Raw genomic sequence first — 21,979 nt, 5'->3', positions numbered from 1 at the left:
ATCTACCCCATCTCTACCTCTCCAGCTACCCCTTGGTTAACTTCTTACTTCGCATGGATGTCTTAGCTTCCTCATCCTACAGCTAACAGGTTGGCTATCAGCCAAGTGGGTTAGGTCAGATCTGGCCATATCTATCACTCAATATACATTCTCAAAAAGATTTATTTCTTGGGTGTTGTTATTCTTTGTTAACATATAGTGGTCCGGTATTAGGAAGCATTTCAGTACCATACAGTATAAGAGGCATATATAGTACTGTGCCTTTGTTCATATGCAAATGAACAAAGGCACTGGGCAGGGTTCAGCCATACACCTGAAGGCCCACCTCCGCAACTAAAATGAAAATTACGTAATGATCTAGGCAGCAAATTGCGTACGCAATTGCAAAAGTAAACTATGTGCTTTTTGAAAACAAAACATGATATTCTTTATGAAAGGTTACAAAATGACAGTATTCTCAAATTACAATTATAGTCAATATTACAAAACTGATCAATAATATGTAAAAGGGTCAAATGAAGCTGATTGCCAAATCAGTAATAGATGGATAGATACAGTAGCAAATGCTCTCACTGTAATCAAGGAAATTTACCATTGTATACTGTATATACAGTACATTGGATATACATGTATCTCAGAATATAAGCACACAAATTACTGCAATGATTCTGTAGCAATAAAGTACAGGGCAATGCTGCAGGCACAGGAATTGCACAGCTCCATTTCTGTTTCCCTGTCCAGATCCTGAGAAAGTTCTAAAGATGCATTGTCTTTTGAGCTAAAGACTTTATCTTGTGTCAGGATAAGAAACTCTAGTTTAGAGGTACAGGCCAATGAGATTGAACTGAATGATTTGATAAACCTCCCTTCTGCCAACAAACTTAACTATCACAAGGCCAAGGTGATTTGTACCTATGTTTCCAATCGAAATGAATAGAAATTGCTTAAAGATTTCACGACAGCACTACATATATGCACATTAGATTAGCCTTGATTAAAATATTAGCACTGACACACCAATCCTGTAGAAATGGAATAAACCAACATTACATTTTTGCCATTTACATATGTACTGTTTTCCATACCTAGCAGTAGCTCTATATGTGAAATTTTGCATGCAATAAAAGCCATTTACTGTAATCATTTCTTTAAGGATCACTTTTAGTGTATGCAAATCACCAAAAAGAGGCTTTTTGATGGTATTCAGTTCTTTTTGTCAGAGTAAAGCCACTGTCATGCCAATAAAACCTATTTACAAATCAGAAAAGAACATGATGAAATGACAACAGCTTTCACCCCCATGGCAAAACAGACAAGGATTTATGCATAACCCCCTGAGTGTTTTACTAACACAATTCAGACTTGTTTTCCGTCTTAAATATACTGCATTTCTAGGGTTTGATAGGAAAGAAAAAAGGAATGTGAAGCCCCTGGAATCTTTTTGTTTTTGAGTGCTTTGTCATGTCGTTTGTAATCGATGGTCTGTAAGAAAGACTTTACTGTAACGTTTTAATATATGGTCAGGTGCTGTCCCCTTGAAGATCTCAGATCAACATAAATGTGCTGACCTGCTCTCAAGGTCACCACCAGCTTCAGTTTGTATAAAGCTTATGTACCAACAGTCTGACAGCATTACTTTCAGAGCCAAGTTACAAAAGCTACTCAGAGAAAGGCACTGTGTGTCCACCAGCCATATTAAAGCAGTGACAGAATGGGGCTAAGTGAATGTGTTTTGTCCATCTTTAGTATTTAGCTTAAGAAATGTACAGGGCACAGGTGTTCAGAAAGTCCTGCATTCTGTATATTCCTTGTACATTAATTCTTTTTGCCTTATGCTGTGGATCAGTTTTTTATTGTTTTGTCAAACCTTAAACCAAATTTATCAGAGTGTCTTGTATTCAATTACTTAACTTACAAAAGATTAAGCTGTCACTTTTTATTAGATCTACAGTATGTGATATGTGTTGGCCTTCAGACTTATTTTTTTCACAAATTCAAGAGTTTGTTCACATCTTAGATACACAAACAAGTGTTTGTTTTTTAGCTTCAAATTAAGCACTGGGTTCTTAAAATGGTTCAGGCTACAAAGACTATATATCACTCGTAGCTTCGTTGCCTTTACTGCATAGTAATCAATCCAGCCCATGTTTGGACCTTAGAATCAGGGGACAAATTGCATCTTTAGAATTCTAATAAAAAAATAATAAACCTCCCTTCTGCTTTTTTTTCTAGTTATGAAATCTAATATTCCTGATGGTAATAAAAGTACAGTAACTTTGTAGTAATAGTATTTTTTTAAATACTGTATAGCATGGCCTATGGTCGATCATCAGTATTGACCAGGGGTGCCCAACCGGTCGATCGCGATCGACCAGTTGATAGTGGATTGCTTGCCAATAGATCAATCGCAAGAATGATTGGGCAAAAAATTAATGGGCTATTTGACTATTTACTTTTTTCAATAGCCTAAAAATTCATTCAGATCTGTGCATGTAATGTCATACATTTTACTGCCCTTGTGTGTGTTTAACCCTTGTCAAATGGGTTATAAAAGACTCTTCACTGAGTGCTGGCTGACACTGAAAAAAAAGCTACAGGAGCTCCGTAAATAAAGAGTGTTGCATGTGCTGCCCAAAAACGTTCTCTTTGTTATTGCCACATTAACCCCACATTCGCTACTGTCACGACCACCAGCCAGCAGAGATCAACTCGTAAGCAAGCTAATCAGCACCAGCAGCGGGTTATTATTAACAAGCGCCGCCGCACGAGTTAACACACCTGCAATTGCTTTACCGTGCGGCACGCCGGGTTATTTATACCATTCTAACCTGCTTCCCGTTGCTCAGTATTGAGTTAACTTCTCGTAAGCTCTACCTAGAGTTTCTCTACCTTTTTGCCTTCCTGGAATTTTGGACTACACCTTTTTGCCTTCGGACTACGGATCTCGCCTTGCCCCTTGGATTGTTTGCTATCAGTGTCTATACCGGAATTACTACCGCTCTCTTTTCGACCTCGATTCTGTCTCACGTTTTGGATTGTTCGCCACCAGTGTCTTTACCGGATTTTGACCTACCTTACTCCTTCTGACTACGATTCAGCTCCTAGTTTCGGTTTGTTCACTTACTTACCTCCCTACGACTCCTGCATCTGCATTGGATCCTTTTCACCTCTTCAGAGCAGCGTTACAGCTACAGTGCATAGTGGAGCGAAACAGACTGGCCGTGACACATTCGACAACAGTTTGATAAATTTATTTGCCTATTTCATAGTTGTAGTGTTTGAGCGAAAATGATGAAGCAAAGAGACCAAAACTTACCGTTACCACAAGGAATGGGAGCATGATTATTTTTTTGTACTTTCACAATTAAATCTGCAATGCTAGCATCTACGCGAAAAAGTGAAACATAGAACAACATTTCAAGACTGCACACAAAATGTATGATGTGGATTCTCCCACTAAAAGTGAGTTACGGAAAAGAAAAGTGGAAAAATTAAAATCTTAACTAGCAGCAGTCAGTTTTCAGGAGGCTTAATATGGGAGGGAAAGCGGCAATCATTGCATCGTTGCATGTGAGCCACATCCTGGCTGAACACAAAAAGTAATTCAGGGATCGAGAAGTAATAAAGAAAGCGTTTTCTAAGGCTGCTGACTTGCTGTTTGGAGATTTCAAAAACAAACATTTTTGGTGAGGTTCCGACAGCTGTTGCCTGAAATCAAAGAGTTTCTCAAGTCATCTAAACTTGGTGAATATGCCCAATTAGAGGATGACCAGTGGCTTCTGGATTTAGCATTTCTCACAGATTTGACTGAACTCCTGAATGAGCTGAATGTCGAGCTGTGGAGACAAAATAAAAGTGTCTTGTAAGCTTCACATTAAGACAGGATATTCTTTTTTTCTAAAATGGAGAACATTACTTGCTCACTGTAGCATGAGTCACTTGCTTTTATTTGCTGTCATTTTAGTGATGGGTATCATTATTGTACCCACAGTCTGTTTTTCTTATATTGGAGCTTCAAATTCACACTGATAGATCGTTCTGCACTGGCAAATGAAAAAGTAGATCTTACATTAAAAAAGGTTGGGCACCCCTGGTATTGATTATAAGACATGTCCTCCTTTTGCTCCACAAGAAATGGGTACAATAATGTGTCCTCTGATGGTGAACATGTTTGGCTCCTGCAAAGCATGATGGCCTCTTGTTTGATCTCAAAGTCTTAATGGTGAATCTACAGTATATCTCATCACCAGCATCCAGATGCATCCATCATCCAGAGACATGTCCAAATACTTCTAGACAATCTAAACACCTTTATGGAAATATCAGCCTTAGCTCCTACTGCACCTTTCACACTGCAACTGTATCCTTTATTTTTAAGGTCTTGCTCCAGATGACCTTGTCATCTGCGTGGATATCTTCAATTGGTCTGGTCATGTGAATTCTAGTTAGCAAAAACAGAACGGTGTCCCTCAGGTCACCTTTAAGGGATTCACCTACCCTCCACTCAGCAGTGGTTCTAAACTCAACTGACTACATTGGTACTGTCAGGTACTTGGGGTCTGTATCACCAAAGCCACCCTACAATTTGTTGTTGGATTTTGGAAAAATTATAAATACTTCAAATGAACTTTGAGCAAAATTGCAGTGATAAATTCAATTTACTATTTTGTTTTATGATCTTATTGACCCAGCTTCATATTTCAAGTGGAACATACACCTAAAACTTCCAGAAAATAGTTTCTTTACAGTTTCATAATGTCTAATGTTATAGCCTTGAGACACATAGCATGAAGACCTGTTAGAAAAGTGATAATGAGATATAGATAATGAGAAATTTACTGAACAAAGTAGGCTCTGTTGAAAAAGAATATACACTGTAGCTTTACTGTGTGAAATTCACTTAGATATAAAATTATATTTCTCAAAGATTTACAAAAATAAAAAATAAAATGTTCTGCATGTTATTTTTTAAACCGTTTGTCTTTTTATGTATCATTTAAGAAATAATGAATGCATCAATTTGGAATGATAAGAATTACAGTAGTTAAAAGAAAGAAATTAGTGCACACACTGTACATAATGCATCTCTCTAAATAAAGGTAATTTACTGCACCAACAGCGTCCCTCTATGGTACATCTGCGCGTGTGGGAGACTGAACATGAAGTAGGAGGAGGGCACTGAGAACAATGTACAACTGTGGGCCCGTACTTTTGAAAAAGAGAGAGAATCATTCCACCACACCGCTGCTTCTCTGCAAATACTTTTCACACAGAGCAACTTGGACGCAGGGAGCACGCAGTGTAGCCACACCATAGTAACCACAGCCATCCGGAGAGCTATTCTATCTAATCAAGGATGCTTTTAGTTCAGATTGTCACGTCGACTCGGAAGATGAATGAATGGATTGTAAGGGAACAAAGATAATGACTACTATTTTCCTATTTGTCAAACTTTAATTTTTTCTATATATATAGATAATTATTTGTAGAATACAAAACCCGACTTTATTATTATTATTATTATTACTAGGTACGTTAACAACCGCCGCTTTTGATTCATCTTGATCAGATCATGGAAAACTTAAGAGCAAATGGTTTCGAGAAAGAATTTTGAGATTTCAGAAACGTTGCTTCGAAATCTCGCCCAACTACTGTACGTAGCACAGCGCCGAGCAGGTGTCCCCTGTGTGTGCTTGCAGGCTGCGGGGGCTTTATCTGTTTGGTCGGCTTGAACCGATAATAGAAGTGGACTAGCAAAGAAGCAGCGGATTCACGAGTCCTAGCTGGCTGAGAAAAGAGCGGATATCAGATTGCCAAAAATGGGTAAGCTACTTTTGGAAAAAAGTTATTTTTAAGATGCTATTGGAACAGACTAACAGCAGCAAATCTGGTAAAAGCAGAGTGCGCAATGTTAATGAAATTGTCGGTGCACCTGCTTATTTTACCTGCCCTGCTTTATTTTACTGTACATCGTGTTTTTCAAAGCAGCCATGGATCAATAAAATGTTTTTCAGGGAGCTCAAAGTATCAACGTCACCGGAAGACTAAATTGTTTTTATCAAACAGATTTACAGATTTAAAGTGCTTTGTGGCGTGTACAAAGTGAACAGCATGAAATATTTTTAGTGTAGAACAAGATACAGTAACAAGGATATTGCACGCTTTAATATAAACCTATGCTTAAAAGAAATCAGTTTGTTCAAAACGAATGGAAGTAATGAATATTAACGCCTCCTCTGAGAAATATTTTAGAAATATCGTTGATGAGTTTAACAAACACTTGTCTAGGGATACAAATTTTGTTGTATCCAACCCATTTTTAGACTACAATTACTGTATATCTACAGTACTGTACAAATAAACAAAGCCTTAATATGAAACTGAGTAACAGGTTATATTATGCAGTGACAGACTTTATTTAGCTTTGCATAAAACTCTTCACTGGATGTAGGAGAGAAAGAAATGTATATCTGCTTTGTTTCTCTTAACCAAAAACAAGAGCCAAAACTCAATTGTCTGGGGGATCAGGGTACCAGAGGCTCGTACTAGGTTTTCTAAGGAATATTATCATCTCATCACAGAGCACTTTGCAGTTTCTCCATCCCAACACAGCAGCACTGTATTCTTAAAAATTCATTTATCCTCCAAGCTGGAGAACTTACTGGCTATTGACATGTTTATGACTAAAGATTAGACATCTTAAATAGAGACCTGATCCGTGAACTGTTTATTATTGACTCTTAGCAGCAGAATGAGCCCTTTCAAAGAGGGTCTTGTTTCTGTTATTGGCATCTGTGAAACATATAATTGTGCATGGCTTTTAAATGGTCTTCCAGGTCTATATGCCCTTGTCTGGTATAATATGTACAGAGAAAAAAGATATTGACACATCCCACTGGCCACCCTGACAGGAGATAGGTTTATGTTAAGAGTTTTTTTTGTTACAGGCACAGCTTTAAGTAAGCTTTCTTGACAGCTCCTAAACGATTAGAAATGGAATGAACAAGCTTGGTTGTCACTTTTGAGTATGGTTACTGACTTGTACATTGTTTCCGAGTAGTGATTTTATTATCTCAAGGATAGAAAAAAATTGCAATGTTTTGCCAGGGAACCAAGCATGACATACAACATGGCTTTAATAATATAGACTCTTATTAAAGATCATTACATGGTCTTTGTGTAAAATGTCCACTGAAGCCTCTTAATCTTTAATTTTGCAACAAAGTACCCAGCTTCTGTGCCTTATCTCTTTTTTGTGGTATGCTTCTTTAGTTCTTTGTTTTTACTGTACTACCTGAAGCACATCCTGGATACCAGACTCTTGTAGTCCAAAGGAGCATCATTCTGTGGGAAATGTTGGGTCCACTGCACTGTGATTTGTAGACTTGAGAACCCAAAGCTTCGTGTCACCACAGCATTCTACATTATGGAGCTTTAAAATTCTGTCCCCTCTAAAATTTATCACAACAATGACAGGTATCAATCTTTGAATCATGCCATCAACATGGCATAAACCAGTCAATCTGCCATCTCAGGCAGCCGATCTCCACGGTCCTAAAGAATGCTAAACTCACTAAGCTGAAAGATCAATACTGACTAGAACTGGAGAGGTTAATTTTCCTTGAGAACCTGAGAAACAGATGTCACTATAGCGTGACCTTATTCTCTATGCACCCTGTTATGACATATATTCATGAACAGTGGTTTCTCTATCCTGATCTATGGTACCTATTTTTTTTCTAAATTAACAATAATTCCAATGGATGAGAGGAATGACATATCACAGTAAATGTCATAATTCATATAGAATAGGAATTGTTTTGTTACACATTCTTTGTGTGGTCTTTGGCTGTCTGACATTAGGGGTACACGTTGAGCTGAGACAACAGTTTTTCAAGACATACACTGAGGGCCTTGGCCTTGTGCTCAATTGGATTCTTACCACTTTATATTATGCTTTGCTTCCAGTAATTAACCACAGCAGCTAGCTGCCATGGATACCCAAGGCATAATCCTGTCACTTGTATGCCATACAATAGCAATCACAGTACTACATATTTTCCTCTATTCCTATCCTATCTGTAGCCAGTTATCAGCTTCCCAACACAAACCCTTAAAACTTGTATGACTACATATTTTTAGGATATGACTTTAGATGTTAGGATTTATGAATATTAAGTACAAGGCTTATTAAAGAAACTGTTGTTTTGAATTGCAGTTTGCTTTCCTGATCTTTGCTAAAATCAGCAATGAAATAAACAAATGTATGAGTAGGGAGCTGCATCACTGTGTGTTGGCTGCAAAGTAACACGTAAAGATTAATTCTACACTGAAAAATAGAAAGGTGAAACACAGCTTTCAGCTGTTTCAGCTTTTTTCTTTATTTGGACCCTGGGTGGTCTTGTACCTGTCTTGTTCACTTTAGAAAAACTGCATAAGATCAGCCTTGAAGCCAAGAAGAGAAGTATATAAATTCCTTCTCCTTCATTAAGTTTTGTGAACTTTTTTTCTGAAGTGTTTAGTATGTAAAGTCAAATATATTGCAGGAATAGGTTTTAAATAGATATTCTAGGAGCTTGTTTATCTCTGTTGATGTGAAAAATGGTTATATTCTAATTTATTTTCCTCATTTTCTCCCTCTTAATTCCTGAAGTATACAAGTAAACTATTGATTGCATATTTGCTGCAGGCCATTATTGAAATCTTCTAGATAGATTTTTTGCTTTTCTTTTGAGAAATAATTTCAAGTGAAATTTTGAGGCTGACAAAAAGAAAAGTCAATATTGCCTCTTATTCTCATGTTTGGTTTATATACAGTACAGTATCTCAGTTAGGTATCTATCTCTGTATAATATATCTACACAACACAGAAATAAACTTTATTTAACTGCAACAAAGTCAGAAAGCATTGTCAAGAAATAACTAAAAATAATATATTTTCATACACATTCACTGGAATTGTGTTAAACATTAATAAATTCAAATTCCTTCTGTTACTTAACATCATTAACAGTGCTGATCAACAGAGGATCTTGTGTGAAAATCACAGGCTTTTAGCATGTATGGCCACTACTGACAACAATACAAGCTGTACCATCAGGTTGAAGATGCTGTCTTGTGGGATTCCCCTCACAAAGCCTGCACATGCATGTGCTTGTTCACTGGTCTCTGAGCCCTACATGCCACACATCATCTAAGTTCATCCTACAAATGATTAATAGGGCTGAAAACTGGCATGTGGGGCATCCACAGCAAAACATTTCTCACCTCTCTCCCTCACAACGTCTCATCTCTCATTGCAAGGGAAATGCGTTGAGCTGCTGGAATGTTGTCATATCATGATGAGCCTATAGGAAGGGTGGCAAATAAGGTCCCAGGACTTCCATCAGTATAACACCATTCTGTAAGGTTTTCTATCAATCACTACAAGTAGAGCTCTGTGGCGATTAGACACTCCTGCCCAGATCATTAGATGTGGACCTTCCCATTGATCTTGGCACAGTGCTGTTATTTTTGGCCTTCCAGATCATGGCTTGTCATTGATGGACTTTGCTTGGCTGTGATGCCTTCCCAGGTTAATAATTTCTGACAACTCAGAATGAGAGTGACAGTGCACTGATTTATCCAGCTTTCTAAGTACCAATGGCACAAGTATGTTGTTCTCTTGATAAGCTGGGGATATTGGTTAAATTCCTGTTTTTCTTTCTTGATTGACATTCATTAGGTTAAATCACCTCATCACCTGTGCCAATCATATCTACCTAATGAGGTGACTTAAAGTTTATTCAATAGTCAAAGTCCCTTCTATAGTGCAGTCATGAATGATCTAATGATGCCAGAAACATATAATCAGTATTCCAAAATTCATATACTTTATTTTTCAAAAAGCATAATGCATAAATAGATAAATAGTTTTGATGCATAGTACATATATAATGAATAGCTGTATGCTAATGCCACTGAATGTGATATAGAATTATGTCACGTCCACTGTTTTCAGTAAAAAGATTCCATGCAATCTTTATAATCAGCCGGTAAATACCTACAGCTGCCTGCAAAACAAGGCATGATTAAGCACGAGCTGACAAAGGCATTTTGGCTTCTGGGTTAATTAAATTACATTTTTATTAGCAAGATAGAGTATATGCATTTTGAGACCTTTTGCTTTAACAAAGCAATATTTGCACATATGGCTCAAACTCAAATCATGTATGCTTTAATAGTTTTTTATAATGTGGAAAATAAAGTAAAAATGCTAACAATACAGTTAGATATTACTTTTACATGATGAAACAATGTTTTATTTCCAGTATAAATAACTGATTGTGATGACAGAGCCCTGCTGTTCATTTTTGCAAGATCATTATTTAAGTATTTGTAATTAAAATCTTAATGCACTGTAAACCAATTTGTTTCTCCCTCTTACCCTTGGGCAGATCTTTATACCCTCAATCTGTTACTACCTGTACTTCAGTGAATGGTAAAATGCAGAAACACCAGTTTGTCTTTGTATGTGAAACAGAGTATAGGATAACTACAGCCATAGATCTAACACTTAATATACATTATACTGTACCTTTATTTAACTCAGTAACTAATACTGTTTGACCATAAATGCTTTGCTATTGTTTATAAAACTGTATTGCACAAAATACAAACACACTTGGATCATAAGCACTTGTTGTACATAGCACACACTGCTGGAATGCAAAGTCACAGTTTCATACTTAAGGTATATACAGTAGAAGTAGAATTCAGACTTTAAAATGAAGGAAATAAACATAATAGGCAGCATTCACTGTAAAAGAAAAATGTTACATATATTATTTAGGATATTTATAAACATATTCAACTTATATAATTTGTGCCTCTATAATATAATGATATTAATTTTTTTAATTTTTTTACATTTAAAATAATTGCCTACAAAAGTAGTGAAAATCTTAATTAGTTTATGTAATGACATTTAGAAATCAAATGTGAATTATTAACTGCAAATAATTGAAACATTTCTATTTGGATCTCTCGTATCAGCTTAATGTACAAAAGTATATATTTTTTTGTATAATTAAAATCAAAAATCATAATTTGCTTTCATAAGACCTGGTCCGGTAGAGCCACTGTCCAGCATGTTTTATAGGCCAAATTTAAATCATTAGTCTCTAAACACTTGGGACAAACTCATTTGGAACAATCTGATTTGTTCAATTAGCCAATTTAGAGATCATTTGGAATACAAATCCCAACACCCTGCAGCTCTCAAAGATCACAATAGGTCATTCCTGACTTAATTAAACCAATGAGCTTACTAAAGTTGTCAAAGCTCACATGCATTCCAAGTCATTACAAACTGATGATTTAAGAGTAACCGTAAAATGTGGAGACTGTGGCATAGCTAGCCACTCTTTCCAAGGCCTAAAGTGTGTACTTTGGGGGCTGAATTACACATTACACCTCATTAAATGGCTTCAACTGTACATGGTGGATAATCCAGTGCCCACAAGATATGTATTGTATTACTCAGAGGTCTTTGGAACACATATGGTCATAGAACAAATCAGGAGTAATTGGACTGAGATTATGCAGCCCCACTCCTTGCTTCAGGTTCCTATGCTGTGATCATAGTGCTTTGTTCTCGTACAGGTTACTAAATCCCTTTCCCCCACACACAAATTTTTAACATTCCACTGATTGTGAGACGGAGTGTGGGTTACCTTCGATCTGGTCCGCATAACTTAGAAAGTTATGGCAATGAGTGGATAGACATTTTGAATGCTTGTGTGAATGAGTTCAAGGAGTACAGCCGGCTCCTGACACCTCAATTCTCTTGAATAAACAGGATGCTACTCCCCCTTGTGAGCATGGATGCTCACTGCTTGTTTTTAAGCAAAAAGTTCATCTACTCAACTCCTAGTCATAATCAACAGCACAACAATCCATTATTCTGCAGCTGTCTACAATGCATGACATCTATAGGACAAAACATCTTTGTGCATGCATAAGCTTTTTTGCTTCATATTCCAATTTACAGTAGTTCAGTTCTGAATTCATAGAAGTCTGAATGCATCATATCAGGGCACTGATTTGCAGCAACATGTTACATGTTACATTCTCACTCTGCACCTGCATTTTATTTTTTTGGTTTTATGGGAGAGAAGATGGGAATCACAGCATGCTCTATTACATAAGGTCATTTTACAAATTTTCAACTCCATTACGTAATATTAACATACTGTAACATTAAAAAGCAGCCTCTTTTTAAGGTTGCATGAGTGTTGCTTTAAGGAAATTAAGTGCGTATTTCTTAAAATCCCCTAATTCTAAAGCTAATTATTTTGTGTTACATGATAATGTAAAATTTATGTACCCAAATAAAGCAACTATACACTTTCATTGTAAGTGGGCCTGTAGGTCTTTTTCTTTATATCTACAGTTGCAGACGCAGCAGTCATGTGAAATCAATTGATTTCTATGTATGTTTTACCTATCAATTTATTTTTCTGTATAGCGATATCTAAGATATTAATAATAAAAAGCCCAGAAAAGTGATATTTTAAAAACTCTCTGTTCAACAACTTCTTGTTGACGGCTTACAAAATGATTCACTAATTAAACACAATAAAGTCAACAAATACTATGAAAGGCATTATGAAACAAATAGAGCACTCAGGGTTCTGTTGAGTGAGTAACACTACTCAATAGCAGAATGATGAAGAACGACAGATACATGATGGCACTATTAGAGCAATCAGAGCTGTCAGTAAACCTGAAGTTGTCAGCCTTTGGCATGCATCTATTGACTAAGTGCTGCAAATAAACAAAATTACCACTCACTTCACTGCAGGGAAGCTTGAATCAACTTGTGATCTTACCCTTTTCCACTGTCTATGGGCACAGCAAATGACTAACCAGCTGAGACTATTTCCCCATTGTTTGTCTGATTCGTCCAATAAATAAAATAAAATAATTTTGGTCCTTGGTGACACTGTGTCAGCTGGTTTTTGTTTCCACTGGGCCCTAACTCACTGGTGCTAATTAGTTTGTATAACTAACCTGTTCACCTGTTTAGATTTAGATTCAGATTTTTCATACCCTCTTGGTTTCCAAAATACCATAGCAAAAATACGTGTCTAACAACTTCAGCATACAGGAATGTATGCTCTCTCTCCTGGCCTTGCTAATTAAGAATCTGTGCCTTTATTTCTGGCTAAAAGAAATAAGGCAATCATGTTATGATGTACAGACACAGGTGGAAATGATAATGTGTCAAACACCCCCATGGTGAGTGTTTGTTTTTTTCCCTACTGTTTAAATGCAATTGGATGCATTTCAGCTGATGCACCTGAATGAGAGAAGCTCTGAAACTCAGGATTTGGCACAAGATTGACACCAGTTACAAACTCCATACATTTTACGAGCTGAAAGCAAATGAAAAAGATGTCTCAAAAACAAAATCAAAATCAATTTGCCTGCTATTGAGAACTCGGCTAGAGCAATCACCAGAAGACACACGGGTCCCCCAGGACTGGAACTGAAATCCACTGAGATAAAATTTTCCAAGGAGGAAGCAAATACCAGAATTCGTATACCCTTCAATGTCAATTTGGATTGATGTTTTAATTATTTAAACCCTCTTGTTTAATTGATAACTTAAGCCTGAATAAGGTTCCTGTCATGGCCTAATATAATTTCCCAATTTAATATTCACAATGAATATTAGAAAAGTCATGGTTGACACAGTCAGCAAAGGTCTGATTTTTCCTATCCTTAACTATACTAGGAAGAAAAAATAAATCGGCTTGCCTCCAGCTCATGTTCTTCAAACTGCTTTCATCCTTTGTATTGGCATACTTGTAAGTGGAAAGAAAAAAGCCAAATCAAACACATTCACGCATGGCTTGATGAACATGCATGTGTGTCTGCATATAGTATGTGTGTGACTCCAGTAATTTACTGTGGATGAGTTCCTTGCCATGAATCAAAAGATAATTAGATTTCTATCCTGAAAGGAATCAAGAATGTGGAAAATATATTTTATATATATACAGTATAGTCTACAAGAGAAGAAACAAATGAACATGAATATATTCTGCTTTGTTTTCAACAGTAATCTTAACACTGTTGTTGTTAAAAATCATTTAACAATAATTTAACTATTCATTTCAAATTAAACATCTGCCTAGACAAGGAAAGAAGAGAGTTTATTATACATCAGGATCATACAGTATGTACAAAGGGCCTGCTACGATATTGTGCATTTCTAACTGCCACTCCCAAAATCATTAATATACATTCATCCCTAGGTAACTGCCTTTTCTTTAAAATGTACTACACAGTACAATAAAATGAATTAAGTACAGTATATGCTTAGAGAACTAACCTAACTTAAAAGAAATATAAATCCATAACATGGTACAGTAGACAACACACACAACCTTACCAGTTTTCCAGCTTTCCCAGAATAAGGAGGACATCTTGGAATTCCACACATGTAGACATCAATATCTGTAGTGCATTATGAAAGAGACCGTTTTCTCTTCAGGGATACATATATACATGCATACATGTAAAATACACTACTCAAATTTACCGAATTTAATTGAAAATTAAAACATCAATATAACAATTTAACCAAATGTAGTTAAAAGAATCCTGCTATGTTTTCAAAATGAAATGTGATGACATACTGTCAAAATGTAACATTGAGAAGTTGATATCATCTATTGGTTGTTCATAGAGGGGGTCATAGGATGGATTTTCTTTAAAGAAAAATCCCTTTAAAGTAGTATTATGCCTATCCCACGAGCCACTACTAGCATTGACATGTGGAACTTGTCAGACTCTTGATCGGCAGCTGTGGAATATTCTGTCATTTGAGAAAATTGATCTGTTAAGTATGTGACTTTTGATGATATTAGTAGTTATCCCCACACATGCTGTGTTGTACATGGATACAGCAAAATGGCCAGCCAAAGACCTCAGCATAGTTGTCTTCAAGAAATGCCTTTGTAATCTCAGTATGGAGAGGTCTTGCTGAAAATTCAACAGTTCCAGTTTGGTTTCTACTAAATTTGAAACTGTTGGTTTAAATAATTATAATACTTGCTTACACTTATATAGTGCTTTCCTGGACACTCCACTCAAAGCACTTTGCAGTAATGGGGACTCCCCTTCACCACCACCAATGTGCAGCATCCAGCTGGATGATGCAACGGCAGCCATAGTGCGCCAGAACGCTCACCACACATCAGCTATCAGTGGGGAGGAGAACAGAATGATGAAGCCAATTCATAGATGAGGACTATTAGGAGGCCATGATTGGCAAAGGTCAATGGGAAATTGGGCCAGGATGCCAGGGTAACACCCCTTACTCTTTTCGAGAAACACCCTGGGATTTTTAATGACCAAAGAGAGAAAGGGCTGCGGTTTTACGTCTCATCTGAAGGATGGCACCTTTTTACAGTGTGGTGTCCCCAGCACTAACTTGTGGCATTAGGACCCACACAGACTGCAGGGTAAGTAACCCCTGCTGGCCCCACTAACACCACTTCCAGCAGCAACCTTAGTTTATCCCAAGGGGTCTCCCATCCAGGTACTGACCAGGCTCACACCTGCTGAGCTTCAGTGGATTCCCAGTTGTAAGTTGCAGGGTGATATGGCTGATGGTTTAAAGATGCCATCAATAAATTGCTGAATGGTAAGATCACCCTCATTATGCACCAAAAGAAATGTATTCCCTTACATCTAGTACTCTATGATGTACTGATGGTAATTCTACAGTCAACAGGAGTCAGACATCTACATTATGGATACATTGTTATCCATGAGGACCATGAAGGACAAAACAGGGTTCATTAGTGAAATAAAAAAGAAACTCTACCCACTCTCTTTGTTACCACCTTGGATGTTCTTTGACCTACAGATAAGGAAGATTTTTTCACTCACCATATGACCTCTGTGCTACCTTGCAGATCATTTTCATGTAACTGGCAACCTATACTCATTCTGTTCATGAGTGGGCTATTTGCTCTTGAAATGTTTTCAGCTGTGGTCATTGAAGTCTGAAAAAAAGTTAAACAGATGGATCAGAATGATGTGTTGACCCTCCTCCTCCTCCCAGGGCATGGTCTGTCCCTCTCAGAGTCAGTTTTCTTGTTTCTCTGGATTAGTTTGCTGATGGTCAAAGCAGAGCATCTCATTCACTTGGAAACTTCTCTCTTCAATCATGTTGATAGGAACCTGATGTTCTTCATTTCTTTGAGCAGATAACAATCATATCTTTGACTTTCTTTTGAGCAATTAATGGAAAACTTACACTGTTGTGTTTTCATTGTGCATCACATTATACACTTGCCGTGTTCCAGCAGGATTTATATTATTGCCTAAATATTAAAAAGAGTCTATGGAAAATGTATTTACTCTTTTTCCAAAAGGAGAAAGGAATTGAGATAAATAGACAATTTATCATTACTTGGAAAACATTAAAATTAACCTAGAACAATAAATAGCTGATTTGGTTTTATATGAGCTAAGCAGTGAGCAATCTAAGTAGAGTAGAGTAAACAAGGCACATTGACTTGGTGTTTTTTTAATTACAGTTAACATACATTAACCTTTTGAGGAATAATATTAAATGATCTTTCCTAAAAAATATTATAATATTATGTGTCCACATGAATATTAGAACAAGGTTAGCATAATTCAGTGGAATAATAATGAAACCTTATTACATTTGATTGGGAACATGTTATGTTGTGATACTTAGTTGTTTAAAGTCTGCTTTATCTTCCAGAGCTACCTTCTTTTTTTACTGTGCAAGATATTTAATATTGAGACGATTCTACTAAAGTACCCCTTCCCTATAAACATACATCCGAGGCAACGAAATCTTGAACACCGAACTAAATGTCTAGCAATTCGAACTCCCTCTTCCCAGAAAATATATATTGCTATACACTGTGAGGAGATTTGGATAAAATAAATATTGTGTTATTATGAAATATGAGTTTTCTGTGATGGAGTTAGAATGACCCTAAAATTGGATCATTAATAGATTAACTCCCATAATCACCTTTTTATTTTTACTGCAGGAAAATGTATTCAAATAATAATTTTACACCCTTCAAACTATACTCTAAGTACAGTATATAATATTCTGGATCCACACTACATATACTAGCCGGCAATAGAGGCTACACAGCCAGACTGCAGCAAAAAAATGATGGAAGAAATTTTTAATCAAGAGATGATTATGATCATATTATAAATATGTATAATATATACAGTATATACATGTTTCAGCTGAATAGCACGACTTACTGCATTAATGGTATAGGAACAAGAACATTTGTAATTACATCTGAACATATATTAACAGCACTGCATGCAGAAAGGGCTGTCAGATGGTTTTGCTTGCAATACAAATACATCACTTGCTTAAGCAAAGAAGCAATCCAGGAAATTGATAGGTCATTTTAATAGTCCCAATGAGTGGCATTACTGTTCTTTGGGGGTATAGTTTAGATGAAGTGTTAGCCAGTAAGCCCTGATTACTAGCTAGATATAGTGCCAGATGCAGGTGTTGAGGAGTTCTGGGTGAAAGCATGAAATGCACTTTATAAGTTTTAATGTATGTCTAGAGAATTTGGCACTAATACGTATGGATTTTTGTCCATTACCTCCACTTTAATGCTCTCTGTACATGGGTTTTTAGACAGTTAGAAATGGGAATTGTGCTGATTTATAACTGAATTAGCTGGGGAGTGATTTTCAGCTACACTGTAATAAGTGTTAACTGTTTCAGTAGGATTACATTTACAGAATTGATGACTCTCTCTGCAAATTGCTGTGTGCTCAGTTTCTAATGTATGTCTCCCGCAATCTCCCACTCATACCCTTCCCTTTCTGAGAAAAACAGGAGATCTAACATCTACATTCCCTTAGTTTAGAAAGGTGGGTCTTTATCTTAAAAGGTTATACATTATTTGGGATATGGGTTTGTAATTTGAAGTCAACCATTTTCCCTTTAACCAGATCAATAATTGCTATTGTCCAATAACATTTGGTAAACATGTGAATGAAAAGAAGTGAATGTAAACCAAAAGCCAGCTATACTGTACATGCTCGATACATAGAAGAGGTAGAAGAGGATTGTGCTTGAATAAGACAGTTATTAAAGTGGGCCTCAAAAATAATTTTTTATGAAGGAACCTTGCCTTATTTTTCATATATGGAAGATTTGAATTCCTATCATAAAGAGTACTTTATTTTCCCAAGAACCCTTAACAAGTTGCAATATTTTCAGAACTTGGTGACTCAGATTTTAAAACTAAAGTGCAGCTGTGCACTGGCTCCCTGTGGAATTCAGAATACAATTGAAAATACCACTGCTCATCTTTAAGAGATTGAATGGCTTGGCTCCTGACTACATCAATGAACTGTTATCTCTCCAAAGACATCTCTATATATAAAGATCTGGTACTAAAATGTACTTTAAATATTAACTTTTATTTACATTTATTGTATTTATTTATTGTATTGATTAAAATTTGTTTTCTCATATTAGTGATTGTCTTTTGTGTTAAATAATGCTATGACTGAGTTAAGTTGATTTTGAGTTGGAAATCACTCTGCTCCAAAAACATTGATCAAAAGATTAATTGAATACGCTGCATGTCTGCTTCTTGTATTATATTCAGCCATTAGCACTATGGTTCATTTTTGTCTCTAATTTATTTGTTTACTGAAAACCATCCAAAGTCTGCCACTTATACTAGTGAACGCACAAGCAAATCTTTGTCAAGTTTGTAAAGTTTTCCTCTTTGCAAAGGTGATGGAGAGGTCAATTGTACTATCGTATTTAGAAAAGAGTAATAAACTCCCCAAAAGAGAAACGTGAAGATTTTTTATAGGCATCAAAAATTCAGATTTTAGGGTGGTCAGCTGTGGCTTTTGTACAGAAAGTCTGGTGCAGTGATTCCCTGTGCACTGATATCTGTGCTTTCCATCTCTGCAGGGTCCCTTGCTTTTGATGCACAACTAGTCTTCCTCTTCCTTCAAGCTTTCCTGCTCATGTCTCTTTGTCAAAGTCAAAGGACATGCCCCCTGACCTGTCGGTGTGAAGGGAAGATCGTGTACTGTGAGTCGGGTGGTTTCCATGATGTTCCAAAAAATGTGTCAGTGGGTTGCCAGGGTCTGTCTCTGCGCTACAACAACATAGAGCATTTGCATTCCTTCCAGTTCTCCCAACTCAGCCAGCTCATCTGGCTCTACCTGGATCACAACTATATTACTACTGTAGACAGCAATGCCTTCCATGGCATCCGCCGGCTCAAGGAGCTAATTCTGAGCTCCAACAGGATCACGCAGGTCCACAATTTCAGCTTTCATTCCGTACCCAATCTGCGCAACCTAGATCTGTCCTACAACAAGCTGCAGGTTCTGCAGCTTGGACAGTTCCGTGGCCTGCGCAAGCTACTCAGTCTGCACCTGCGCTCCAACTCTTTGAGGAGCATTCCCATTCGTGTATTTCAAGAGTGTCGCAGCTTGGAGTTCCTAGATCTCGGCTACAACCGCCTGCGCAGCCTCACTCGTACTACCTTTATAGGGCTACAGAAGCTCACTGAACTCCATCTGGAGCACAACCAGTTCTCGAAGATCAATTTCTTTCTCTTTCCACGCCTCGCTAACCTGCGGGCACTCTATCTGCAGTGGAACCGCATTCGCTCTGTAAGCCAGGGCCTCTCCTGGACCTGGACCTCCCTGCAAAAGCTGGACCTCTCAGGGAATGAAATCCAAGCTTTAGATGCGGTAGTCTTCCAGTGCCTGCCCAAACTCCAAATCCTTAATCTCGAGTCTAACAAGCTCAGCAACATTTCCCAAGAGGTGGTCACTGCCTGGATCTCCCTGACCACCATCAGCCTTGCAGGCAATGTGTGGGACTGCAGCCTCAGCATCTGTCCACTAGTGAGCTGGCTGAAGAACTTCAAAGGCACCAAAGACACCACTATGATTTGTACTAGCCCCAGGCCTTTACAAGGAGCAAAAATTATGGAAGTGGTCAGAAATTATAGCATCTGTAAAGAGATCCCAACCCCTGCACCAGTTCCATTGTTAACCCCTTCACCAACGCCAGCACCAACACCAGGCATCAAAATGCCTCCTCATTCATACATCCCCCCCAGACCCAAGCTGCTCCCCCGACCAACCGTTTCCAGTTTAGGAGAGGCAGAATCTCGGGGTTTTTCACCAAGTACACCATCCTCCAGTGGCCTTGGCTTCACACAAGAGCCAGAGTTCGAGCACATGTCTTTTCACAAAATCATTGCAGGTAGTGTGGCACTCTTTTTATCTGTATCTTTAATCCTGTTGGTCATCTACGTCTCATGGAAGCGCTACCCTAACACCATGCGGCAGCTTCAGCAGCACTCTATGGGCCGCAAGCGCAGGAAAAAGGCTCAGGAAACAGAGCATAACCTAACTCCCCAGTTGCAGGAGTATTACATGAACTACAATCCAACAAACTCTGATACCATGGATGTGCTAGTCAATGGCACAGGACCCTGCACCTGCACTATCTCTGGCTCCAGGGAATGCGAGGTATGATACACCACCCTCCTAAAAACGCTTTCCACGGCTGGGAGTGAGAGGTAAATCTTTTTTGCAGGAATGTAAAACTTTAGTGCAGGGTTTTCCTAAATTGAATCCTCCAGAAATGATTGTCTTGTGGTTTTCATGTCAACTGATCTCTTAGCTAATTGCTTCTATCCTTTTCTAACTAGTCATCAGCAGCAATTTCAGCAGATAACAGTTATAAAAAGTTCTAATTAGCAAATCCTTCAATTAAGGGATCGGCCAAGTAATTTTCAGCTCAGCTAAAACAAACTAACAGGAACAGCAGTAGGAATCCCTGCCAGAGTCTAAATGGACATATATTCAACCATAGACTTTCTTACTCAAAAGTTTTACATTAAATGATGGTCTATGTCAGTTGTTCTTTTATACCTGCTAAGAAATGCATAATATTGCATTAAACTATTGCTGTGCCTTAAGGCTTTCAGATTCTTTTCCTTTTAATGACCCTTTATTTAATGTTGGATTACTGTATATCTAATATTTATTGATGTTTGAAAAAAGTATAGACCGGAATTAAGATAGATGTTACTTATTATGACAAGTTACTGTGCATATTAGATAATCCCTCTTTGGAATTAGCTAGACACATTCCCCCCAGTCATTGACTGAGAAGTGCCCACGTTAGACCAAAAACATGTATTTTGTAATCTTATTTATATGTATATTAACAAGCTAGTTAAGTAATTATGTTCCTGGCTTTATTTTTGTCAAATTTCTGCAGTGGAGTGGATTGGAGGGGATACAGCCTAAGTGGCACTGTATTAAAATCTCATACAGAAACATGATGTAAACAAGACTTTATGTGCTGCTGCTCTGAATATCTCTGTAAAAGTGTCTGCCAGTCTCTGAATACATCTTTAATTGGCCAGGGCAAAAGAAGTCTTCTATAGCACTGTAGAGCCACCATTTTGTGTATTTTCTATGGTTCTTTAGTCACTAACTGATTATGTTTTCTTCCATCAGTCGCTATAGACAGGGGTGATACCCCCTGACTGGAAAAGTTAATGCACATTCATAAAATGGTGACAAAACTCATTTGAGTAATTATAGATGAAAAACTAATAAGGTTTATAGGTTTATAAGATGTATGGTTCATAGATTTATAAAATTTAGTCACGTGAAAAGGTAAAGCTTTCAATTAAATGTACCCTAAAGGAAAAAATAATTAGAAAAATGTGGCAATAGGGTTCCAGGGATTAGTCAACGTGTATTAAGAAAATATACTGTAGGTATTGCTTAACTAACTTGTTAATTTTTTTTAACAAGCTACAACACTAATGGAGTGCTAATGGAGATTATGATACCGTATAGTGTACGATGCGACAGTGCATACAATATGGGAAAA

General features: G+C 37.3%; 1 protein-coding gene across 2 annotated transcripts in view; it reads left to right on the top strand.

The window, feature by feature from the left end:
- Nucleotides 1-5,600: 5,600 nt before the first annotated feature.
- The window catches only part of LOC148839345 (leucine-rich repeat transmembrane neuronal protein 4-like), a 38,914-nt gene continuing 22,535 nt past the window's right edge, over nt 5,601-21,979 (top strand). The window contains exons 1-2 of one of the 2 annotated variants that reach the window (XM_088904730.1): nt 5,601-5,823; nt 19,016-20,598. In XM_088904730.1, the coding sequence (XP_088760856.1) occupies nt 5,820-5,823; nt 19,016-20,598 (1,587 nt within the window). In that variant the 5' untranslated portion in view covers nt 5,601-5,819. The remainder of the gene's footprint in view (nt 5,824-19,015; nt 20,599-21,979) is intronic. The other variant, XR_016086031.1, reaches the window with a different exon arrangement.

Source organism: Atractosteus spatula, chromosome 2 (assembly GCF_055471065.1).
Source record: "Atractosteus spatula isolate fAtrSpa1 chromosome 2, fAtrSpa1.hap1, whole genome shotgun sequence".
NCBI classification, from domain to species: Eukaryota; Metazoa; Chordata; class Actinopteri; order Semionotiformes; family Lepisosteidae; genus Atractosteus; species Atractosteus spatula.
The sequence above is the reverse complement of the archived record's forward strand: the minus strand, read 5'-3'. Positions and strand labels throughout refer to the sequence as shown.